The sequence below is a fragment of the Cyrtonyx montezumae genome, unplaced genomic scaffold (assembly GCF_038088225.1).
Source record: "Cyrtonyx montezumae isolate F1298 unplaced genomic scaffold, pur_monq_1.0 scaffold_13, whole genome shotgun sequence".
NCBI lineage: Eukaryota > Metazoa > Chordata > Aves > Galliformes > Odontophoridae > Cyrtonyx > Cyrtonyx montezumae.
Window position 1 is genome coordinate 32,929,435 of NW_027071859.1, and position 21,441 is coordinate 32,950,875.

Sequence of the window (21,441 nt, forward strand, 5' to 3'; positions counted from 1 at the left end):
CTAATTCATTTCTATCTGTATGTACTTTCCTTACACTACATGATTTTCTCCTGCAGGCTCTCAACTGTAATCAACATAATTTTGTCAATAAAATGGGATACAAAGAAGCTACATCCGTTTCAATTTTTGTCAGAACACAGTAATGCTCAGAACACCATTTCATTATCATTCTTTACCTTCTATTAACCGTCAATCCACCTGGCTTATGTTATCACCAAGAATTTAAGCACTGAATCAAGATCAAACTCAGTGGGAAGAAACAACTTCCATTTCTTTCATGCGTATATTAATCAAAAGTTGCTAAACCTGTGCACTGCAGTGCTGCCATCCTACAATTACACTGTCTTAAGCACTTGCCAGATCATGTTTAGACTGGGACAGCTCTTCCTCTGACTGTGTGATGCCTGCTAGGAAACAACAGCTCAGCTCCTGCTGTGACGTTATTAAAGTTGTATTAAACTAAAGAATTGTTTATATTCAGTATTCACTCAGGAAATAAAGCCATGGGTCCCGACCAGCACACTATAAGCACAGTAAGTTTGCAACAGCTAAATGCTTTCTTTCCCTTTTCTTCTTCCCATTCACACTTCAAATGAAGGGACTGAGGTATTTCTCAAGTGTTTTTATTAAGTGTAGATCCTCAGTTCTCCTGAATTTATTTAACAAAGGAATCTGAGTGAATGCTGCACTTAAAACTCTCTATTCTTGACAACGATGAAACCATTCCATCAATCTGAAAACTTAACTCTCTAAGACTCCACATAGTCTGTCTCTCAAGAACTTCTCACAAGTTAATTTCTTGTGCTCTTATAAAAAAAACATATTCCTTCTCTTGCACAATTGCTTCAATTACATCTCAACTAGATTTCAACTATTAATTCCCCCCTACCATACAGGAATTCCACGTCCCCATGCTTTAGCCAGTGGAGCCTATGAAAGTGACAGTCTTGGTTTCAGCTGGGACAGTTAATCATCTTCGTAGTATCTGGGCTGATGATACATTTTAGTTTTAGAAGAAAAGCGATGTTAATAACACACCTGCCTTTTCACATCACACGAAGAAGCTCAAACACTGCGGGGAGTCGGCTGGGTTAGCCACTGCCCGGGGAATGGCTGGGCATCAATCAGCAGGTGGTGATTAATTGCATTGTGCACCACTTGTGTTGTAAATACACACACACACACACACACACGTTATCATTACTGTTACTTCTCTCTCTCTCTTTCCTGCCTCAGAAAATATTCTTTTATCTCAACATATGAGCTCCACTACATCCCCCCACTGACTGTCTCCCTCATCCCAGTGGCAGTCAGGGTGTGAATGAAAAGCTGTGCTTAGCTGCTCCCCGGGTTAAACCATGTGAAGGATGTTGCTAAACAAACCAATTGTCATCAGAATCTGGCCTCTCAAGAAAGAGAAGATACGTGACACCAACAAGAATTTAACCACCCACTAAATTAATTGCAACAATTTAAAGACATGACTTATACGGAGACTTAGGACTGTAGAAAATTTTCCATTTGAAGAAAAAAAAACAAAAAAAACTATTGAAGTTCTAGGTTGCTGATTCTTTCCCATTCTGTTCTGATCTTGAGAGAAGACAATGCATCACAGCCCAGCTTCATAGCGATTTCTCCAGTAACGTAAGCTTTTATGGTCCTGTGGAAAACCTCACAGTGAAAAATCACATCCCACGCACAGCTTATTATCAGAATTATAAAATGGCACACTACGTTTTTAGAGAAAAATACACTGCTTACAGAAGTGTATGACAACGCTACATTTTGTATTTCCCTCTATCAGCTCAAATGTACAGTAACTGGAGATGTAGCCCTGGCTTATGAATGAATATAGGAAAACTGAGCTAAGTTGCTGGCTTCTGATTAAGTTAGTAACGGAATGCACTGAAGTAAGACACAAGATAAATACAAACTTAATTTCCAGATAAGGGAGGGAAAAGAAAAAAAAACAACTAACAAAGTCTAAAGAAAAAACATAAAGCTTCTACTCACAAAGTCATCTTCTCCATCATTTAAGTTATAATTAGGCAGCATAGCTCCTTCCATTGCAGAACTCTTGAATACACCTTTTATTTTGTTGCCTATTCTGCTGATTCCAAATGATTCTCCTCTCTTCTGTGTGGTCCTAGGATTACAGAAGCCAGAGTTCACACTATAGGGCATACTACGCAACAGCTCAGCTTTTCATTGCACTTAGCATTTCATGCAATCATTGCACATAACGTGCAGATGAAAAGTGCAAAACATACAGTCAATAGATCTACAATATCTATCTACAATTCCACTAAAGGTTAAAATTTGATCTTGTCATATGCTTAACTGTGAGCTCACGTTAACACACTAATAATAGTACCACACTAATGCAGTCCATAGAATAAACAATTAACTATGTAAAAACAGTTTTGTTTTGACAGCAGAAACTCTGGTATTCGTACATGCACGCACACCAAGAAGGTCACTAACTCTGTCCTTTTCCATGTATTCTTATTTAAACATTTATCCACAGTTGCCAAGTACTATAAATGGCGTAGTTAGATGCATTTCTCTACATAAACATCCCAGATTTTTACAAGCATCTAAGATCTTGACTTTTAAGCATTAGGGACAGACAGAAAGAACGTGCAAGGAACAAGACTGAGCATGAGACAAAACAGATGCAACTGAAAAATCTTGGCTTGAAGAGTCAGCCTGACTGAAAAATGAAGAATTAAAGTCTTCTTAAGAAATAAAGGAACCCGTGATAAATCATCCAATAAGAAACAAGTTACGGAAAAAGAAAGATAGTTTGGGCAGGAATAGCACTTCATACTGAGAACAGTTTTTACAGCATTCTTATGCCCTTTCAAGACCTGGCACCGAAAAAGCAAGTCATGACTAATTCTGCAAAGAAAAATGTTAAGACAGTATCAATTAACCTGAAGTTATTTACAGCAATTCAGTACAGACAGCTAACAGGTAATTTAAAAACCAATACAGTGAAGTGCAGAATCAAGGACTCAAAATAACTTTACAGATTATTAAGATTCAAAAGACAATATTTTACATGACTAAAGATATTCTGAGCTTTTTTCCTTAAGAAGAAAAAAAAAAATAGTACTACTTAGTTCACAGGTAAAGCATCTTTATCCATCATAAAACCATGCTGACATCACCAACTGCTGACTCAGAGCACCTGTGTTACTCACAGAAACAATCTTCCTATTTTATAATTTTACCCAGCCTGTGTGCATGACAAAAATTACATAAATAATTTGCTGTTCTTTCATACGTTCTGCTTTTTCCCCATCTCATTATTATCAGCTCCAACACAAAGACAGCCAACACCTATCTTTCCCATCTCTGTTAACTGAAGGTCACCTGACTGCAGCACAAACACATGGTTGAACAATCTTACTCTATTTTAAACACCTTCTGAGCTGAACTTTTTTCACATTTGAAATCCAAATCTCGTTCAAGACCTTAAACACAAGGACAGCAAAATACAAGCCATATTCAAAGATATGCATTCCACGTTTTCCTAGAAGACTAATTCTTTAGAGTCCTAGGCTTGATTTTCAAAAGATGTTAGTTTTACTCTTGCAAAAAACATGTGCAGTAGTGAAAATTATGAATATTACTTTGTACCAGTTCACAGACTCAGTAGAGTATCCCAAGTTCAGACTGGTGAAGGTTTGTTTTCACTCTGAGAATGATGTAACAGTAGGCAGAATACAGCTGCACCTGTCACAGGTAGGGCACACGCCTCATGACTCCAGAGCAAAAACTACACTGAAACAGTTATACAGTGACAGACTAGGACAGGATTATCTTCACACTGATTGGTACAAATTAAGAATACAAACTGGTGACTTGCAGGCTACACAGACACATACCCATGGATGGCAAGTACAGAGGACTGGTTTGGCCAAATAGTTAAACAGAGCACAAGCTAGATAAGATAGATGAGTCTGGAAGTTAGTAGACAGAGATAACAGGATGATCAAACTTTTGAAGATAGCAAGATAAAAAAAGACCCAAGAGTCAGGATGGAAGTTCGATTCACAGGCAAAGTGAAAGGGAAGAAATGGGGCTAGGGTACAACCGGGTTCAAGGCAAGGAAGAAGAAAAAGGATAGGTGGCGGCCAGTTTGGAACGGAAATGAAGTCCATCGAGACTTGCAGATCTGTAACTGTCAACGAATACATAGAAAACTTTCACTGGGAAAATGTCCCACTCCCTCTAGCGCTGATCCACATAACAGCACTGCTAGACCATCAATCTTGTTGCTTTCTTGGCAGGGCTCCGGGTGGGAGATTCTCAAAGTTCCAACATTCCTGATGAATGATGTGATGACAGCAGGTTGGATTTTACTTTTTTAAAAGCTCCAGAATTCACACATGTCTAACATTAACTTGTTATTGCTAATCACTGCAGAGCTAGGAACTGCAGAGCAAAGTTTGCATTAGTGCCATCCTGCATTACAGCATTCTTTAATGACAGACAGCAGCAAAATAATTTTCCCACGGGATCATTCTCAAAAAGTGGTCTGGGCTATGCAGGTGAAGAATGCTGCTGCGAACCTCTGTGGGACAGGCAGTACCAGACAAGTCATAGCTATCAGACGAGCTGGATTTTTACACATATATGAGAGTACCATCTTCTTTTGCCTGACTGGAACCCCTACACCTGGTTAGTTGAAACACTGAGTGCACAGAGCTGCTTTGAAATCAAGAGTAAGTTATACATGTTATTAATTGCCCAGCACACTAGCAAACTGTAACTCTGTACACTGAACTGGCACATAAAAGATAAAAGTTTCCATGAACTTGATTCCTGATCTGTAAAATGAAGTTGCTATTGCTCCCTCACGAATAGCATGAGTAATGTATAAAATACTGATGATCACACTGACAAATTCCAGTAGAAAGTCCCTAATGAAAAGATACTGAGTTTGGATAGCATGTATTAAAAGAAGCATAAATAATGAGAAAAATCAGTGAACAGCAATTAAGGCATTAATGAGAGACAACAGACAACCCAGAGCATGAATGAAGAAAATTATTAAAAAAAAGATAAACAGGAAACATTGTAATCAAACCTCTAGCAGACAAAAGAAGGGCTGCATAGAAAATTAATTTGGAGAATTGTGCTTGACTTTGAAAATACTACTTGTAAAATCATTAAGTGACCATGCAGTGCCAGGCAATGATCCTACTGAACGCAGCTGTGCCAGGTGAAACAAGCAGTTAAGTGGATGAAACCTCAAACGTGATCTGGAAACGTGGAGTAAAGAAAATGATGCAAAGCTTCGGAGGAGCCAGCAATACAGGCAAAAAATACTGCAAGTTAAGAAACGTACTCCAAAACAACAACAGACAAATGAATGTAACACGCTGCAAACCTGTGAATATTAGTAATTAAGCACTTTCTGAACACTTGTGAAGAAAACACGGGGACAAACATTTAGTCTATAGAAGGCACGTTTTAAGAAGTAAAATGGGATGATTAATTGCTGTTATAAAGGTTGTGTGGACGCAGTGTAAGTAACACACAACACTTAGCGAGTGTTAGACAGACTTACCGGAAGTCATCCAAACTCAGGCTACTTCTGCAACAATAGGCACACAGAGCCCAGGGGAAAATAATGTTAAAAGAAAACAACAAAACTCGACAGACCTATCCCAATAAAACTGACCGTCACTACAGATTAAACACAACCGCAGCAGAATAGAGTTTCTGACCTAAAATCCTTACAGCATGAAATGCGAACAGTGGCTGCTCATGTCAGCAGCACAATGACTTTTGAATTTAAAACCCCAGTCTGTAGGAATCTAATTCATTTGACCTTTTTTATACATGGAGCCAATCCCTCAGCCACCAACTCATTAATTCTTGCTGAAATGTTTAAGCAGATTGACCATAAACACAATCACTATGCATGATGGTTTTTTTTTTTATGTCACTGGAGCTCCTGAACTCTGGACAAACCGATGCAACAAGCATCAGTTTGCCCACTGAGGTATTATATACATATATATATAGGAGAAACATATTATGAGTGTGGTCAAACAGTGGAACAGGCTTCCTCAAGAGGCAGCAGATGCCACCCCATGCTTGTCACCGTTCAAGACACTTGGACAACACCCTCATTAACACTGGTTAGCCCTGAAGAGGACAGGAAGTTGAATTAGATTTTATTCTATTCTTTTGTATGTTCAAGGCGTGTAGAAAACCAATGCAGGTGTATACACCTACCCAGAAGTCTGGGAAGTATGGCCACACACACTAACTTGTACATGGAAAATACCAATGACAGAGTTGAACTGCAAGTCATCAAGATATCCTGTATGAATTCTTTACGCTCCAGAAATATTTCTGACTTGTCATTTATTACCTTAGCAGCTTTCATTGGACATTATTTGTCTGACTGTATGAAGTTGTGATTGCTTTGTTCAGTGAAAGTGATTCAAAACAGAAATTTCACACTGACTGTCTCCTCTTGCTACTTTCCCACTTCACCCTTTAGAATCTGCTCTGTAAAAATAACTTGCCTTTCAAAAACTGAAATCTTTCATCACATTGCCCACATATTCACTCCTCTGGGATTTCAGATCTACTATTTGATCTCAGACTTTTTAGCCAACCATATCAATGCAATACATGCTCAGTGCCTGCAGCAAAACTTCAAATCAAAGATGTGGGAAACGAAACTCATCACTTTGCCTGCAATTTCTCTCAACTGGAACTAATGCTAGAAGAGGGAAGAAAAGGCATGATGAGGTATGTGCATATGGATAACATTTGGAGTAATTCCACAAGTGATCTCTACTTTTTCTGGCAGCAGATTCTGCAGAGGGGAACTTCAAAGCAATATGCAAACTACTCTGAGATAGGCTCTTTGTATCATGGGAATATTCCCCTAAGTTTCCTTTCAGGAACAAACAGTATCTCTTATCACAAACCATAGTATCTACTCAGGGCATTCAGATCATTCTAAAATTTGAACCAGATATGTTTTCAGTAATGCTGCTTGAACTCCAAGAAGTGTGACAGTCCCACCCCAAACAGAATAATTTGGTTATTTTGAACCCAGAGATTTATTCCAAAAACTTTAGATAGGGGTTGTCTGTTTCAATCTTTGTGTTTTGGAAAGCAGTACACCAAGAAGGTAGCCTAAATATTTCCATAATATGACTAGATTTAAGATGTGTGTGACAGGATACATTCACTCTTGAGATGCAACACTTTGGACAAGAAAAGCTGGAGTGTGCTTTGAAGTCAGTATTCCTAATGAAATATCATGCAGTGGAGAAACACAATTTAAACAACATGCCTTGCACGCTTCTCTGCTAAAGAACAGAAGTTTGTCACCACCAGTCTGAGAAGGCACTACTCTTAAGCCTGAAATCTTGGACTCATGAGATCTACAAAGACTATATATAATGTCAGACTGAGAAACAAAAGGAAAATGGAACGTTAGCAAAGAAGAAAGGGATCTCATGTTATATAAAATTCATAGCAGATTTCAGATCAAGAGGGCTGTTTGCTAGGTATGTGTCTGTGTAGCAGTTGTTAAACAAACTCCCCTAGAAGGTAATCTAAGATAATAAACACAAGCATTTTCTACTGTACTATGGATCTTATTTCATCCCAAGAAAGAAACCCAACCCAAATTACAGAATCACAGAATCATAGAATCATAGGGGTTGGAAGGGACCTCAAGAGATCATCGAGTCCAACCCCCCTGCCAAAGCAGGTTCCCTACACCAGGTCGCACAGGTAGGTGTCCAGGCGGGTCTTGAATGTCTCCAGAGAAGGAGATTCCACAGCCCCCCTGGGGCATGTCTTAATCAAGGTTTTCTTCTTCAGTTAGAATGTGAAATTAACTCTGAGCTGGGCTTTTCTATGACTGAGCTATGCAGAATAGCAGAAAATAAAAGAAAGGAAGAGCTCTCAAGCTTACTGTCTCCAACACCATAGTGGAAGGGCTCCCTTCACACCACAGCAGATGCTTACTCTTCTCTATAAGCTTTTGGAGCCTGAAGTTGGTAAGCAACTATATACCCCAAACCAAGCAACAAGGCTTCTGACTCTACATTTCTACAATGAATGAGGATAGTTGCGGGACATAAAAACACATTTCACCCAGGAGGAACAGCAAACCTTTCTTGTCACAACTAAAGTGAAATCTCATATCAGGACCAAGTTGGCTACAAGCATCCCTCTAAGAACTGAAGGTGATGCAGCATTTCACAATACAGCAGCATTCAAATGCACAGTCACTTACAGCATGGAAGTAAAATGTCGATTTTCTTATTTTGTTCTCACTCGTACACTTATTTTTCCCTTCCCTCTTCTAAAATGTTTAAGTCTCAATCCACACCTCAAAGCAAAGATACAGTGTACATAATTTTGCTTACTCCTTCAACATGTAACTTGACATTTTATGTACCATAAGTAGATAAATTAATATTAAGCAGTAGCAAAACTCCCAGTTTAATAACTTGAAGTTTTCAACTTAAAAACAAAGAAAAAATTAAACGTACTACTAAATATACCTGTTAAACTTTGAATTGCGTGTTGGTGACTCTGCTCCTCTTAAAAGGTGTCTGAAGTACTACAACAGAGAAATAAAATACTGAGTAAACCACTGGACTAGCTAGGAGGTAAGGGCTACTAAGCAGCAACATTGTAGAATTTGGTAAGAAAGACCAGAAGCAGCAGGAAAGCTGACCATAATCTAGCAGCAACAACATTCTTCTAGAAAAGGATTGACCAAATTCTCCATACATGCTCCCAGCACTGCTGTTTTAATCACAAGACTGTGCAACTAAAATAAAACAGCAAAAAAAAAAAAGCTAAAACTGAAGACTACAATTAATCAGTATAATCCATGTTTCCTCCTTGTTCAAAATCAAGCACTTGAAGCATTATAGCTATTTATAGGAAAGCAACCATCAGTACCATTTTTAAGAGACACACTTTAAATGCCAAGCAAATTGCTTTGAATGATCTTCTGGACAACATACTCTTGATTTTCAGGTGCTGGAATGAGTAACATTGAAGGTACCTAAATGAAATCTTTAGAACTTTAAGTACCACTGAATTTTATCAAGTAAATTAAGATATTCTAAATAGAGCTTTATGCCTAATTAGAAGTTACCAGTTGAACCAAACCTGCAATTATTAAAGGAGTAGAGAAGGGAATGGGATTTTGTAGTAGCAGTGTTATACAAGAAATTATAACATCAAAAATATGCTTCTTATTTTTTATTGTTGATGTTGTGTTAAACTAGAATGAATTTAGTTTTATGAGATTAGTTAGATGTAAGAGCTGAGAATGAAGTGAAAAACAAAGATGTATTTCTCAAGTACACATATCTGCAGTGTATCCTAAAAAACAAACAAACAAAAAAAACAATACTGCTTTAGGACTACTCTTGAAACCTTTCAGACTTACCTCATCACTATGACAGAACATAGGAGTAAAAACATTCTCAAGGAGAGAAAGTACGTGCTCATAAGCTTCAAAAAGACACCTCATAGTTTGAAGTTTCACAACATCCTCATATGGACCTTCAGCAACTGCAGAAAGTTTATTTAAAAAAAAATCAGTTTTACAAGCTAATACAAGTCCAACAGATAAAAAAACAGAAAGAAAATGACAAAGTATGGTGTAAGAACAGCACAGTAAGGGGTTAACATGTCTTAACAGTTACAACAGAAGGCTGAGATCATGTTTAGATAAATTAGTCCCGTCAAATCCTGTCTAATTTTCAGTGTTAAATTGCATTCAAATTCAAACTTACTTCTTTGAATCTCCTCCACAATAAAGGGGTCAAATCTAATTTTGTCAATACTTTCATCCAGACAATAGGTTTTGTAAATTTTCTGGACTTCCTCATGAAGAGCCATCTTCTCAGTATCTGATAGTTCTGGTCGCAAAATCCGATCATTGAATTCCTCTGAGAATTGAGGGGAAAAAAATGTATTTGTTGATCAATCTGGCAAACAAGGAGCAACATACAGAATCAACCCATTTTCCACCAGATACAGTTATTCATAGAAGTTTAAAACAGAAGACATCGCAAAATGTCAAGGTAGCTGCACTCTTACTCAAATTCAAATTTATACATGTAAATATAATAATAATAATAATATATATAATATATATAATATATATAATATAATAAATATGATACGACTTAATACTAGATATAATTTAAAAATAAATTCTTAAGTTTACACAATTATTCCTAAAAATAAATTGCATTAAAAATAATTATTCCTCATCACAGAGGAAAAATCCATGAATTCATGAAGGGTCTGAACAGCCCTTTAAGCTAGTCATCCACCTTTTCTGTTGCTATTTCATTCCTAAGTTCCACATTACCTTAATATTTTCAATAATATCTTTGATATCAAGATAACTTGAAAATGAACTTCCTCTGGCTATATATATTATATATATATTCAATGCAATAATTCCACACAAAATATATACATATATTCATCACAATTATTGTGCAACTCCAGCTTGACTTATTAGTCATCGTATTAATGCTATGAAAACTAGCCAGAAAGAAAGAAAGGCGCAGTAGCATTTTTCAGTTAATTGACAGAAGTAACCTTCTTCAGAGAAAGTCTTCCAAAAGCCTTATCCATTTCTTTGAGCTGATTTTGTCCAAGATGCTGAAACATTTCTACCAAGGGAAAAACCACCTTAACCACAAAAAAAAAAAAACACCTTAACCACCAAAGCCACATATTTAGACAGCATAACCTGAGAGACCTACATCTAAACCTTTGTTTTATAAGCTAATATACAGCCTCATCGTCTTTAAAAACACAAGAGAAGGTTAGAAATAAACAAAAAAAAAATCACAGTTTACTAAAAATAATTGATCATCTGCAATAGCCAGAGTATGAGAAATCTTCATGCCAGATGTATCTCCATAAAACTGTACTGGCTGAGACACTGTTCTACACACAGCACCAGCATTAAACTGGCAATCACTTTGCTCTTTTTTGGTAAGGAGAAGAGTTTTTCCTGAAGAAAAGTCAACACATCTGAAGGATACTAAGCCCAAAGAAAGTGCAGGCATAGAGATTCCTTATATTACCTTTATACAGTAATAATTTATCTCTGAAATACTTCACATGTAAAGTCTAACTAAAAAAAGAACAACTTGCTGCTTTACATAAGGGCTTGGGATACAAAGACAGAACCATTATTTCCTATGCAACACAGAAACATCTGATTACAAAAAAAAAGTAAAAAAATCAAGAAAAAAAGCATTAATTTGATAAGCCAGTAATTAACCACTAATGGACAACAAACAAACAACAAAAAGAAAACATTAACCACTCTAAATTACAGAAACTTGACAGAAAACCTTGTCATGGGAAAGTGAGACACTTCTCATACATCACTTGAGTAACAGTAAACCAAATGCATACATCGTAACCAAGATTACTGATTAGGAGGAGGTTTCAGCAGCTTTACTGTTCCTGCTGTGTTTCTGCTCTTCACAGAAGCATTAGGTCTAAACATAAGAACCTTTTCATGATGCAGAGCTCATTTTAAAAATACCTCAGTATACATATTTAAAAGATGCACCTGCACAGTGTATCTGTGGCTAGAAGTTTCTTCTTCCTTTAGTTATTTATTTATTCTTTATTTTATTTGTAAATGTGCAACTGTTATCTATAAACAGAAACACAGTTAAGACCTGAAGTACACACTGACATCAACATTACCAAGATTAGCATTCAAGAAACAGCACATCAAGTAAATGAATACAGATCCTGAAACGTAATCTCTTCCTCAACAATGCTGCCTTGCTCTGTGATGGAATATTCACTTAAACATACAAATGGTTAAACCCTGTAAGATCATCAAATACACCTCAGAACATATATATAACCTTACCTACAGTCAGGCAGAACTGAAGCACATGGACAGCCCCTTCCTGTTTCAAGAAGTTCATGAATCGAAATAAAAGGTCCTGCTGATTCCGGATCTCCTTTAACTCCAGTTTCAGGACCTTCATAGGAAATTAAAAACCAGTCCATTTTCAAACTTTCAGTGAGGACATATACAAAGCAAAGAGCCGTAGAACAAAAGCAAGTAGGTGAAGTAAAACAACTGGTCAAAACAGGAAAGCAAATAAATGTTGCCTTTGCTTACAGATGGCTTTTTATTTCTTGGCTCTGCAAATTTCTGAAGGAATGGAACCAATGAAGAAGTAGGTTCAGTTGCTTTCTCAGGCTGTGGGGAAAAAAAAATGGTAAGAGAGCTTCTTTAAAAGGAGAATAAATTATTCTGGTTTTAGCTTTCTAAGTACTCACTGGACTATCATCAATGAAGATGAGCAGCAAATGGTTGACAGTGTCCTGCAAGAAAACACCATACAAATTCAGTATTAAAGAAACTCAACAAACGATGGAAATCTGTTCACTACTGTATTACAGCCATATTAATACTCTGAATACATATGTAGTATTTACAAGTCTGTCTACAAATATGTAGTATTTCCTGCAAGACTTGCACAGAAACATTCTTTACTTAGTGGTGGAAAGATCTAACGAGGTATTTTTGCTGATAGCACAGATCTAACTAATACTTCCAATGCTACAGTACCTTCTGCTTACAGTTTGCTGATACATTTGTAAATACTGCAGAAGATCATCAGAGGGGATCATCAGAGGGCTGGAGCACCTCCTCTACGAGGACAGGCTGAGAGCTGGAGCTCCTCAGTCTGCAAAAGAGAAGGCTCCAGGGGGACCTTACTACAGCCTTCCAGTGCCCGAAGGGGGGCCTACAGGAAAGCTGAGGAGGGACTTTTTATAAGGGCACGTAGTGACAAGACAAGAGGAAAAGGCTAAGAGGAAAACAGTAATATTAAATAAATGAAAATTTATGTGTTTTGAAGTCTTACAGGATCAGCTAAGAAATCCATAGAGGGAAGGAAAACAGAACCAGGCAGAATCTCTCTTATAAGAAGTGCCAGGGATCTGAAAAAAATAAATAAAAATCAGTACTTACACTAAATGACAATTTTTAAGGGAATTAAAGTCACTAATAAGATTATATTGTACTGGGAAATATTTTAGTATTTAAAAATACATTTTAAGTGCGTTGTAATACTTCCAAGACTGATCAAATAATCACAAGCAAATTCACAAGCAAAGGCTAGTCCTGGCCTTGAATGTGCAAGCAAAGGGATAAGGAGAGAAGGAGGGTGACTTTGGAATTCATTCTGTTGTCCATAAAATTACAGTACTGTATTGTATACGTATATTCTAAAGAAAACAAATACTTTTTATACCTGCATTCTGTTGATTTGGGGGGCAAAATATATGGAAAAAGAAGTTCAGTCAGTTTCCTTAAATAGTGAAGCTCATCTCTTCGGCTCCTCAAAGCAACATGCAGTTCTGGCCCGTACTCTTCTAAGGCAGCTTGCTGTAGAAATTCTGCATTTTTAACTGCAAGTGGGAAATAAGTCACAAGCTGTTACTTTTTGTTATTGTGAAATAAGAGGCGACTGCTTTTCATTTGAGCTAAAAATTAATACTTTCAGTACATGCACAACTGCCAAGGGAATATGATGTTGTAACTTTAAAAAGAACCTTGTCTTAGACTTTGGAGTCTGGCTATGTTAAAATAAAATTCCCATGAAAATATGAATTTCCTCACTAAATAATTGCAGTTTGCATGATTTCTTTCCTCAATTATTTTTTAATTCATCACTACAGAAGATCTCAACATTTTGATTCTTCTGAAAAAATGCACTGTCTAAAAAATACCTTACTTTGCTTTTTCCTGATCTCCATGTGACCGGGCTTCTATCTACTGCCTTGCATACTATACAACTCAAGATTAATGTAAACTTAAACATTTATTCAATCCTTTTGCATGCATTTTGCTCATTAGATCATTTAGAAACAAACGTGAAGGAACATACGTTAGCCCATATAAAAAGAGCATGAGTCAAACCAGAACAAGCATGGGATCTGCAAGGACACCTCCTCATAAAAAGGTGCTTGGAGTTGAAAGAATACCTGCTTTATCAGGTTAAAAATTATACATGCTAATTAGCAGCAACAATGATATATTCCTCCAAGTTAACTTCAAGAGACAAGAACTGAGCTGCAATAACTTGCACCTAGTTGGGTGAACAATCCACCACACGTTTGTGACAAGAAACATACTGGAGTAGACACTCAATACATTCCTGTTATCTGCAAAGTAAAAAAGCTTGTTCTCAGCACACTGAATTTAGTACAGAAGCCTGCTAGCTTATCTTGCACAACTAAGAACTGCAAGTTGGTCTTGGCAATCACAGTAGGTTTCTTCCAACTATTCTATTGTAACAGATGATATGGAGGATGTGGGAACATGTACTGCCTGATGAGTCCAGCTAGTTGGCATCACTAAAGGCAGAGAGGAGGAGCACGTCTGGCAGTGACAGGCAATGAATAGCAGAGGTGTCTGCACAAACCTCTAAGGAGAGGTAAAGGCAGGAAGAGTAGGAAGAAAGGAAATACTCCCTAGAGCAATCTTTTTAAGGAAGATATATAAAGCAAACAGAAAAGGCTAAGCTCAACCAGTCCCTAAAGCAAGGCCTGAAAGCTACCTCTGAACAACGCATAATAAGTGACTGGTTCAGCAACATTTACTAGGAAATGCTGTTAGAAGTCATTTTCAGGTGCCATTTCATGTATCTGCCCTCAGAAGCTTTCTTGTGTTTAACCACTGGAGAAAATGGTTTCGTTTTCAGTGCTGTACACTCAAAATCTAGGCCTTTGTCAATGGAGAAAAGTGATTCCAGCTTCTTTGTAGAAATCAAACGAAATACAAAATTTGACATAAACAGCACTACAAGATAATCCAGTATCTCAATTTTTTTCCTGTGCAATAAAAAACATCTAATTTGATCACGCTCTCATTCGTACCCACTACTCACATGATCAATAAGAATTTCCAAAGTTCAAATAACAGTATATATTTATGGATATCAAGCAGATGTTCTGAGGGAAGGAAGGAAAGTTCATGACTGCAGTGAAAGTAAACATCTATGCTTAAAAGTTGAATGAAACCACATTTAGTAGATACAGTGCTGTGGAACACAGCCAGTGAAAAAAAGTAAAGATAACATTAAGCATGATATTTTTTCAAATATTTCTTCAACAGAGTTTTTGTAATTTGTACACCAGGCTTGTGAAAATATTTTTATTTGGATATGAATAAAAGATGCTACTTATCAAAAATTTACACGTCGACTGTGAGCATAATTACATCTTTTCAACATAATGAACAACTTTATCACATTAACATGCAGATACAAAATCAGTGTTAGGTGTGAACAGATTCAAGCTATTAAAGTTACAGTTATACTACAGAACACAGATGAGCAACTCCTCATCTGTAATTGCTTAGATAGAACAGAGAAGAAAACCTTCAAGAAGTGCTAAAATGATCTTGGCTGCTCTGAACAGACACAAACACATCCTTGTTCACCACACCGATAAAGAAGTTTAGTACTTCAAAATTATGGGGATACAGGAACGTCAGAAATCAAAGCTGAGAGACTTTTTTGTATCACATCATTTTCCTTATTTGTCTTTGCAACCTCTACCTCCAGAATAAAAATGTGGAAGAAACTTCTTGGGTGGACGTTGGTTGGTTGCTTTTAAACAGCAGCAATGATAAAAAGATTTAGCAAACACATTAACAAACATGCATCTCGCCATTTGAAACAGACAACACATTAAATCTTTACAGTACCTTTCTGCCTGGCTTTGGCTATCACTTCTATATGTTTCATCGCTGCCTTCAGCATTTTCTTTGTTATTATAGTTGGAATATCCACCTAAATAACAGTTTCAAAATAAAAACAGAATTATTCCAGTTTCTTCCCCCAAATGTCTTAAAGACTATCAAACATTAATTTGTCCCCACTGCAACCATAAAAAGAATCATTTAGAAACCATCAATGAATTCTCTCCAGATAAACAGACACTGAGCTCATTCTTGTGTATAAAGCATATACATCATGTAGAACTAAATGCTATAAACAGTACTGCTAACATTTATTTTCAACATTTTAACAACATGATTCTTCCATTGCAATAATTACAGTAATACAACTTGATTTCCAGATCACTGTAGATGAAGACTATTTCCCCATGAAGACCACCACCAAAAGCAAGTAGTTCCCCTGACAGTTCTTAGTACTTGCACATGCTTGAGTTTTTGTTTTGTTGTATACGCTGTCTAATCACTCACAGAATATTACTACTTTATTACTGACAAAGACAGATACAATGAATTAATACTCAAATTCTAACTTGATAGTAAAAGACACTACAGTTGATATAACAACTCATAACGTTATTACAAGATCAACAGAGGAGGCAACTGTTTTTCTGAACCACTAAGGGATCTACAAGCAATCCAAGTAATACATGCATATGTTAGAACTCCAAACGTTAAGACCTCACTCTAGAGTCTCACTTTGAAAGATTTATTTCACTTTCAAATCTCTACATAACGTCTGTACTACACAGATCATTTCCTAATTTTCCTGCAGATTCGCTTTAAAAGCAACATTCCAGTAAACAAGAAAGTCATCTGGATTTGATAAGTAATAAGGAAAGAATCAGACTGTTCATCAGTCGTCACAGAGTGCACATACAACTAGTAGTGCAGAAAATACTGCTGTAGTGCTGAAAATACTAAGGAGGGGGAAAATACTCTACTAATAACTGCTCCAACAGAGGGGCCTGCACTGAATAAACTTGGAAACTGTTAGAACCTCTTTCTGCTTAGAACCGTCAAAAATTTTGGAGCCATATACGTAAAACAGGCTTGAAGGACTTTACAAGAACACTGCGTATGTGTGTTCATCATTAAACACAGCAAAAAATTACTTTGATGTTTAAAACATACTCTGCAGACTGTTTCTTAACAAATACATCAGTATAAGAATGGTATTATTTTAATTCTTACAGTAAGCTGTTCACTTAAGACTCTGTTCCTCTTTGATAATGTAAGAATCTTCCCTGTATTTAAAGAATCAAGGAATGAGAAGCCACATGACCATTTTCTGATAGTTTTCTCAATAATTCTAAAAAATTTTTCTACTTAGATTGAGTCACCAAAGGACAGCTAAAAGATCACCTCAAGGTTTTAATAATGCCTTCCACCAGCATCAAGAGGACATCTAATTGCAAGGATATTGCAAGATGTTTAATAGTTAGAAATGGCATAACCACCAAAACAAGGAAACAGCACACAAAAAAGACTAGATGAAAATTGATGTATGACTCATAAGATTGACTTTGGAATCATCATTTGAAAAATTAAAGAACTAGCTGCAGAGGGAGAAAGTGTGTTAATACCTTTCAGTGGCCTTACCTTGTGGATTCTCCGAACTAAGACAGACGCAAAGAAACGCAGCGTGCCTCTCAGTTCATCCACAGGGGATTCATCATCAGTAATATTCCTGCAGCGTCATAAAAACAAGTTGTGTAAGAAAAGAGAAAAAAACCACCAACATTTATATTTATCCAACATGTGACAAAATGCTACAATACTAAAAATACTACTAACTGGAATAATAACATCCAACAGCAGCACATCAACAGACATTAACTGAATCCAAAGCCACAGAGTGGGAGCAGTCTTCTGTTTGAGCAAAATATACAGCACTACCAGCACGTCTGTGCACACAACAATTCCTGCTCTAATATACTACCTGCCTACAGCAGAGGGGCTGGAACAGGATGATCCTAAAAGCCCCTTCCAACACAAACCATACTGTGATTTGCGTGATTTTGACAAAGTAAAACCTAACTTAGCTTCTACATATGTGAAAACATTGATTGTTTCCTATTTCTGTGGCATGCAGTCTTTGTAAATTCCCTGGAGTAAGAGCACTGCCATCACCTATCCCAATTAAGCTAGACAGAACTGGATTTTCCAATTCCTGCATACTCCTCAACTTTATATACTACAAGATTTCAAATAAAGAAACTATTAAGAAACTATAAAGAAATCAAAACAAGAACTTCAACCTTCAGCCACACGAAACAACTTAAGTTATTTAATATGTTTCTACTTGGAAAACAAAGAATAAAGAAGTTAACATGCATTCCCAAGTCACTGTGTCAAAACATCATCTAAACCTTTAATCTGGCTTACCAGTTTCCATCTGCTGCAGTACACTATGTTCAGTGAAAAATCATGTTAAAAATTCTTGAAGTTGTTTATGGAAAAAAATACTTAATCCTATGTCTTTTGGAAACTGGATGGAAACGGGAAATACTAAGTCTTAGGTGCAGAAACTGCAACTAACTTGAGTGGAAGAAGAGACCTTCATAATGGCACTCCACAAAATGCAATGGAATGAATAAAAGCCTACCAAAATCATATGTACGTATGGAATTAGAGTGTGAGTTAAGGTATTGATAAAATTGCACTATAACAGGTGAGCAGTAACACAACAAAGAAAGCCACGTACTGCTTCAGCTAACGACCGTATGTAAAAGACATCACACAGTTCAGCTTGCAGAAGGCATCTGCAAACCCCCAAATGTTTCTGCCAATGTATTAACTGCAAACATCATTTGTGTAAAAAATAAATAAATAAATTAGTGCAAGCAGCAACAGCTATGTTTGCAAAGCGAATAGTTATGCTCATAACATCATTTTATGTTATTAAGCATCAGATCAAGCAACGTTAGCATGGGCTACTTAGCATTCAAATGCATGTTGAAGGTGACCTCCTAGCTACAGATTCCGGCAACCTGGCAGACAAAGGACATAACTAATAGCAGGAAAAAACACGTCAAAGAAACTGGCCTGGTATGAGGAACACAATGATCCTCCAATTGCTAATCACGTGCTGATAAAAGTTCTGCAGGGGAAAGCTTGGTTTGTTAAAAAATCCCCAGCTCACTTTGGAAGCAATATGGCTCGCAAATAGCTACACTGTGTAAGGAAGCCAAAGGATCAGCAAACAAATTGTATGACTGTATTACTAATATTTGTCAGATAATAAGATACATGAGGTAATTTGGATCAAGAAAATGTTTATCAGCACTCGGATAGCCAGTATTTTGGCTAATTCTACTTGGACATGTCTTTATGCCACGTACTTCCATGAAATGCCACAGGTTTGCAAAGACACTCCTTTAATCAACAGTGGACAGAAGACTGGTTAAAAGGTCAAGCAACTGTAAAACCCCAAATCTCCAGTGAGACACGGGAAGGTCCAAATAACATTTTAAAAGCATTTCAGAAGTTGGCCGCCTTTCCTCAGAATTCAAATAAAAGCTTTAAAAAAACAACTGTTCGTATAACGGGGAGATCTGCTATTAGAAAAAGACTCAGTGCTAATTACAAACAGTTACAAATATCCCTGAAGAGATACACCCAACTGCTGGTGCACGGAAAGTCTTATTAGGGGTCCTATGATAAACAAAACATATGCAAACAATTAAGTGATTTTTTTCCTGCTTGTCAATTATCCTTACGAAATTCGACCGACTCTTTTAAAAAGCGTTACAGAACATTGCAAGCTGTCAGGCTATATTTGGTAATTTAACAAAAATTCTGCATTTGCAAATGTGAAAAATCTTATTTTAATTACTGTCAAGGAACAAAAGATTTCACAACGTATTACAAAAATGCAGTAAGGTAGGTTAGAATCTGGACAGCCAGAATTGCAGTAACAGAGAGTGACACATTTCAATTTTAAACTCTCCTAATCCCGTGATTCTGTGATTTAAAATTTAGCATAAACTGTTAAAAGCAAGACTTAATGTAGTATAAGACTACATAAGCAACAGATTCCGACTGGTGTTCTGTAGTTCTGTAAACTTGGATTACTTATAATTGTACTCTACAGATAAAGTATTGGGATATATTGGGATACCATCAACATGTATACTTTGAGAAATATCAAACAAGCAATAGCTACAGCTATTGAGTAGTGTTCATGGGATTTTAAGGACTAACATTCATTCCTTGAAATTAAATCCAGTTCAGGGATGTTTGCTTCTGAATTTGAACCTGTGTGACAACTGCTGTACACCACAGGAAAACAGAACCACCTGAATGCCTACACAGAATGAGACCAGAGCTGGCACTGCTACTCCTGGGCTGAAACCTGTACCTTTCAGAACCAAGATCTTACCCTGAAGAATTACTGATACCATTGGAGCAGAGCTCTCTGAACTCGCACTACACAGTTCATGCGAAGCTCACTAGGTCTGATCAGTATGGTGAGAATTTATGGAGCCAGTTCAAAATTTGGAGGTGCAGCCATGTAAAATCAAAGAGCTCACGAGGAAGCAAGATGCAATATGGTCTAGGCTGGGTGGCTCTTTACCAAGTGTATTTTGCACTGCACTTCAAGGCACACATATTCCAGCTATGCTATGCCAACTGTATGATGCATTCCAGGGGGATACTGGAGATGCACACCTGTAATATGTGAATGTAAATTTCTTTGCAAGCCAAAACATAGTGAAATGTGGAAGTGACTTTCCACAAATCACACAAAAAAAAATCTAATTTCTAATTAAGAAACTCAGAACGTGGTCTCCTTATATTTATTATCTGATCAAACTCAGAGCACCCCCTACTTTTCTGTACTAGAAAGTTGAAAACCTTGAGTCTTCCAACTTGAACACAGTGCATACACGGTGCTCAAGCTCCCTCTGCTGTTTGCACACGCAGCTGAGTTTCATACTTAAATGTATTCATCACACAGCAAAGACAGTAATGACACAATTAAAAACCGATCAGGCAAAAAAAGACTGCCCAGAAATTCTAGATCCCAGACAGACAAAGAACAGTGGAGAACAAAATATATGAATGGTCTTTATCACAGAAGCGGGCCTCTCAATCTAATGAAAAACGATGTTGTTTTAACACATTAATAGCAGCACAACCAGTTAGAATTTTAATCATTTTTAGTATCCTCCTACAAAGTACTCTGAGACACCAATTTATATAATTTCAGCTATAAACTTATCCTTATATACTAATTTTAAGGTTATTTACACAACACTACTATGTTCAGCTCAACAGGGGCAATCATAGCCTTAAATCTCAGCAAATAGTCTGCAACAAAAGGGCTACAATGTGTATTTAGAAAATCTTTTCTGTATTAATTAAAACAGGAATTCTTTCTTTCAAAAAAAGCTGTGTTTTAAGATTATATCTTTAAGAGATGTGAAAGATAAGAATGCCTTTAGTCTGGAAATAACTTTAGTTCACTTTATTGAAAACTTAAAAACTAAGTCATACAAATTTCCAAATGACTGCTTTTCAAAAACTAACATTTAAAAATAATCTAAAAATGTGCTTTTAGGATGAAATACAAATTTCAGAATAATCTCGACCATATCTAAATTATTAACAGACCT

General features: G+C 36.7%; 1 protein-coding gene across 3 annotated transcripts in view; it reads right to left on the reverse strand.

The window, feature by feature from the left end:
* The window catches only part of SNX14 (sorting nexin 14), a 45,829-nt gene that overhangs the window by 17,021 nt on the left and 7,367 nt on the right, over nucleotides 1-21,441 (reverse strand). For 2 of the 3 annotated variants that reach the window (XM_065730970.1, XM_065730972.1), the window contains exons 6-17: nucleotides 17,423-17,510; nucleotides 15,791-15,875; nucleotides 13,332-13,488; nucleotides 12,942-13,017; nucleotides 12,352-12,396; nucleotides 12,191-12,271; nucleotides 11,933-12,047; nucleotides 9,810-9,965; nucleotides 9,461-9,585; nucleotides 8,559-8,617; nucleotides 5,582-5,608; nucleotides 2,014-2,146 (exon numbers count right to left, since the gene is read on the reverse strand). In XM_065730970.1, coding sequence (XP_065587042.1) covers nucleotides 2,014-2,146; nucleotides 5,582-5,608; nucleotides 8,559-8,617; nucleotides 9,461-9,585; nucleotides 9,810-9,965; nucleotides 11,933-12,047; nucleotides 12,191-12,271; nucleotides 12,352-12,396; nucleotides 12,942-13,017; nucleotides 13,332-13,488; nucleotides 15,791-15,875; nucleotides 17,423-17,510 — 1,147 coding nt within the window. The remainder of the gene's footprint in view (nucleotides 1-2,013; nucleotides 2,147-5,581; nucleotides 5,609-8,558; nucleotides 8,618-9,460; nucleotides 9,586-9,809; nucleotides 9,966-11,932; nucleotides 12,048-12,190; nucleotides 12,272-12,351; nucleotides 12,397-12,941; nucleotides 13,018-13,331; nucleotides 13,489-15,790; nucleotides 15,876-17,422; nucleotides 17,511-21,441) is intronic. The other variant, XM_065730971.1, reaches the window with a different exon arrangement.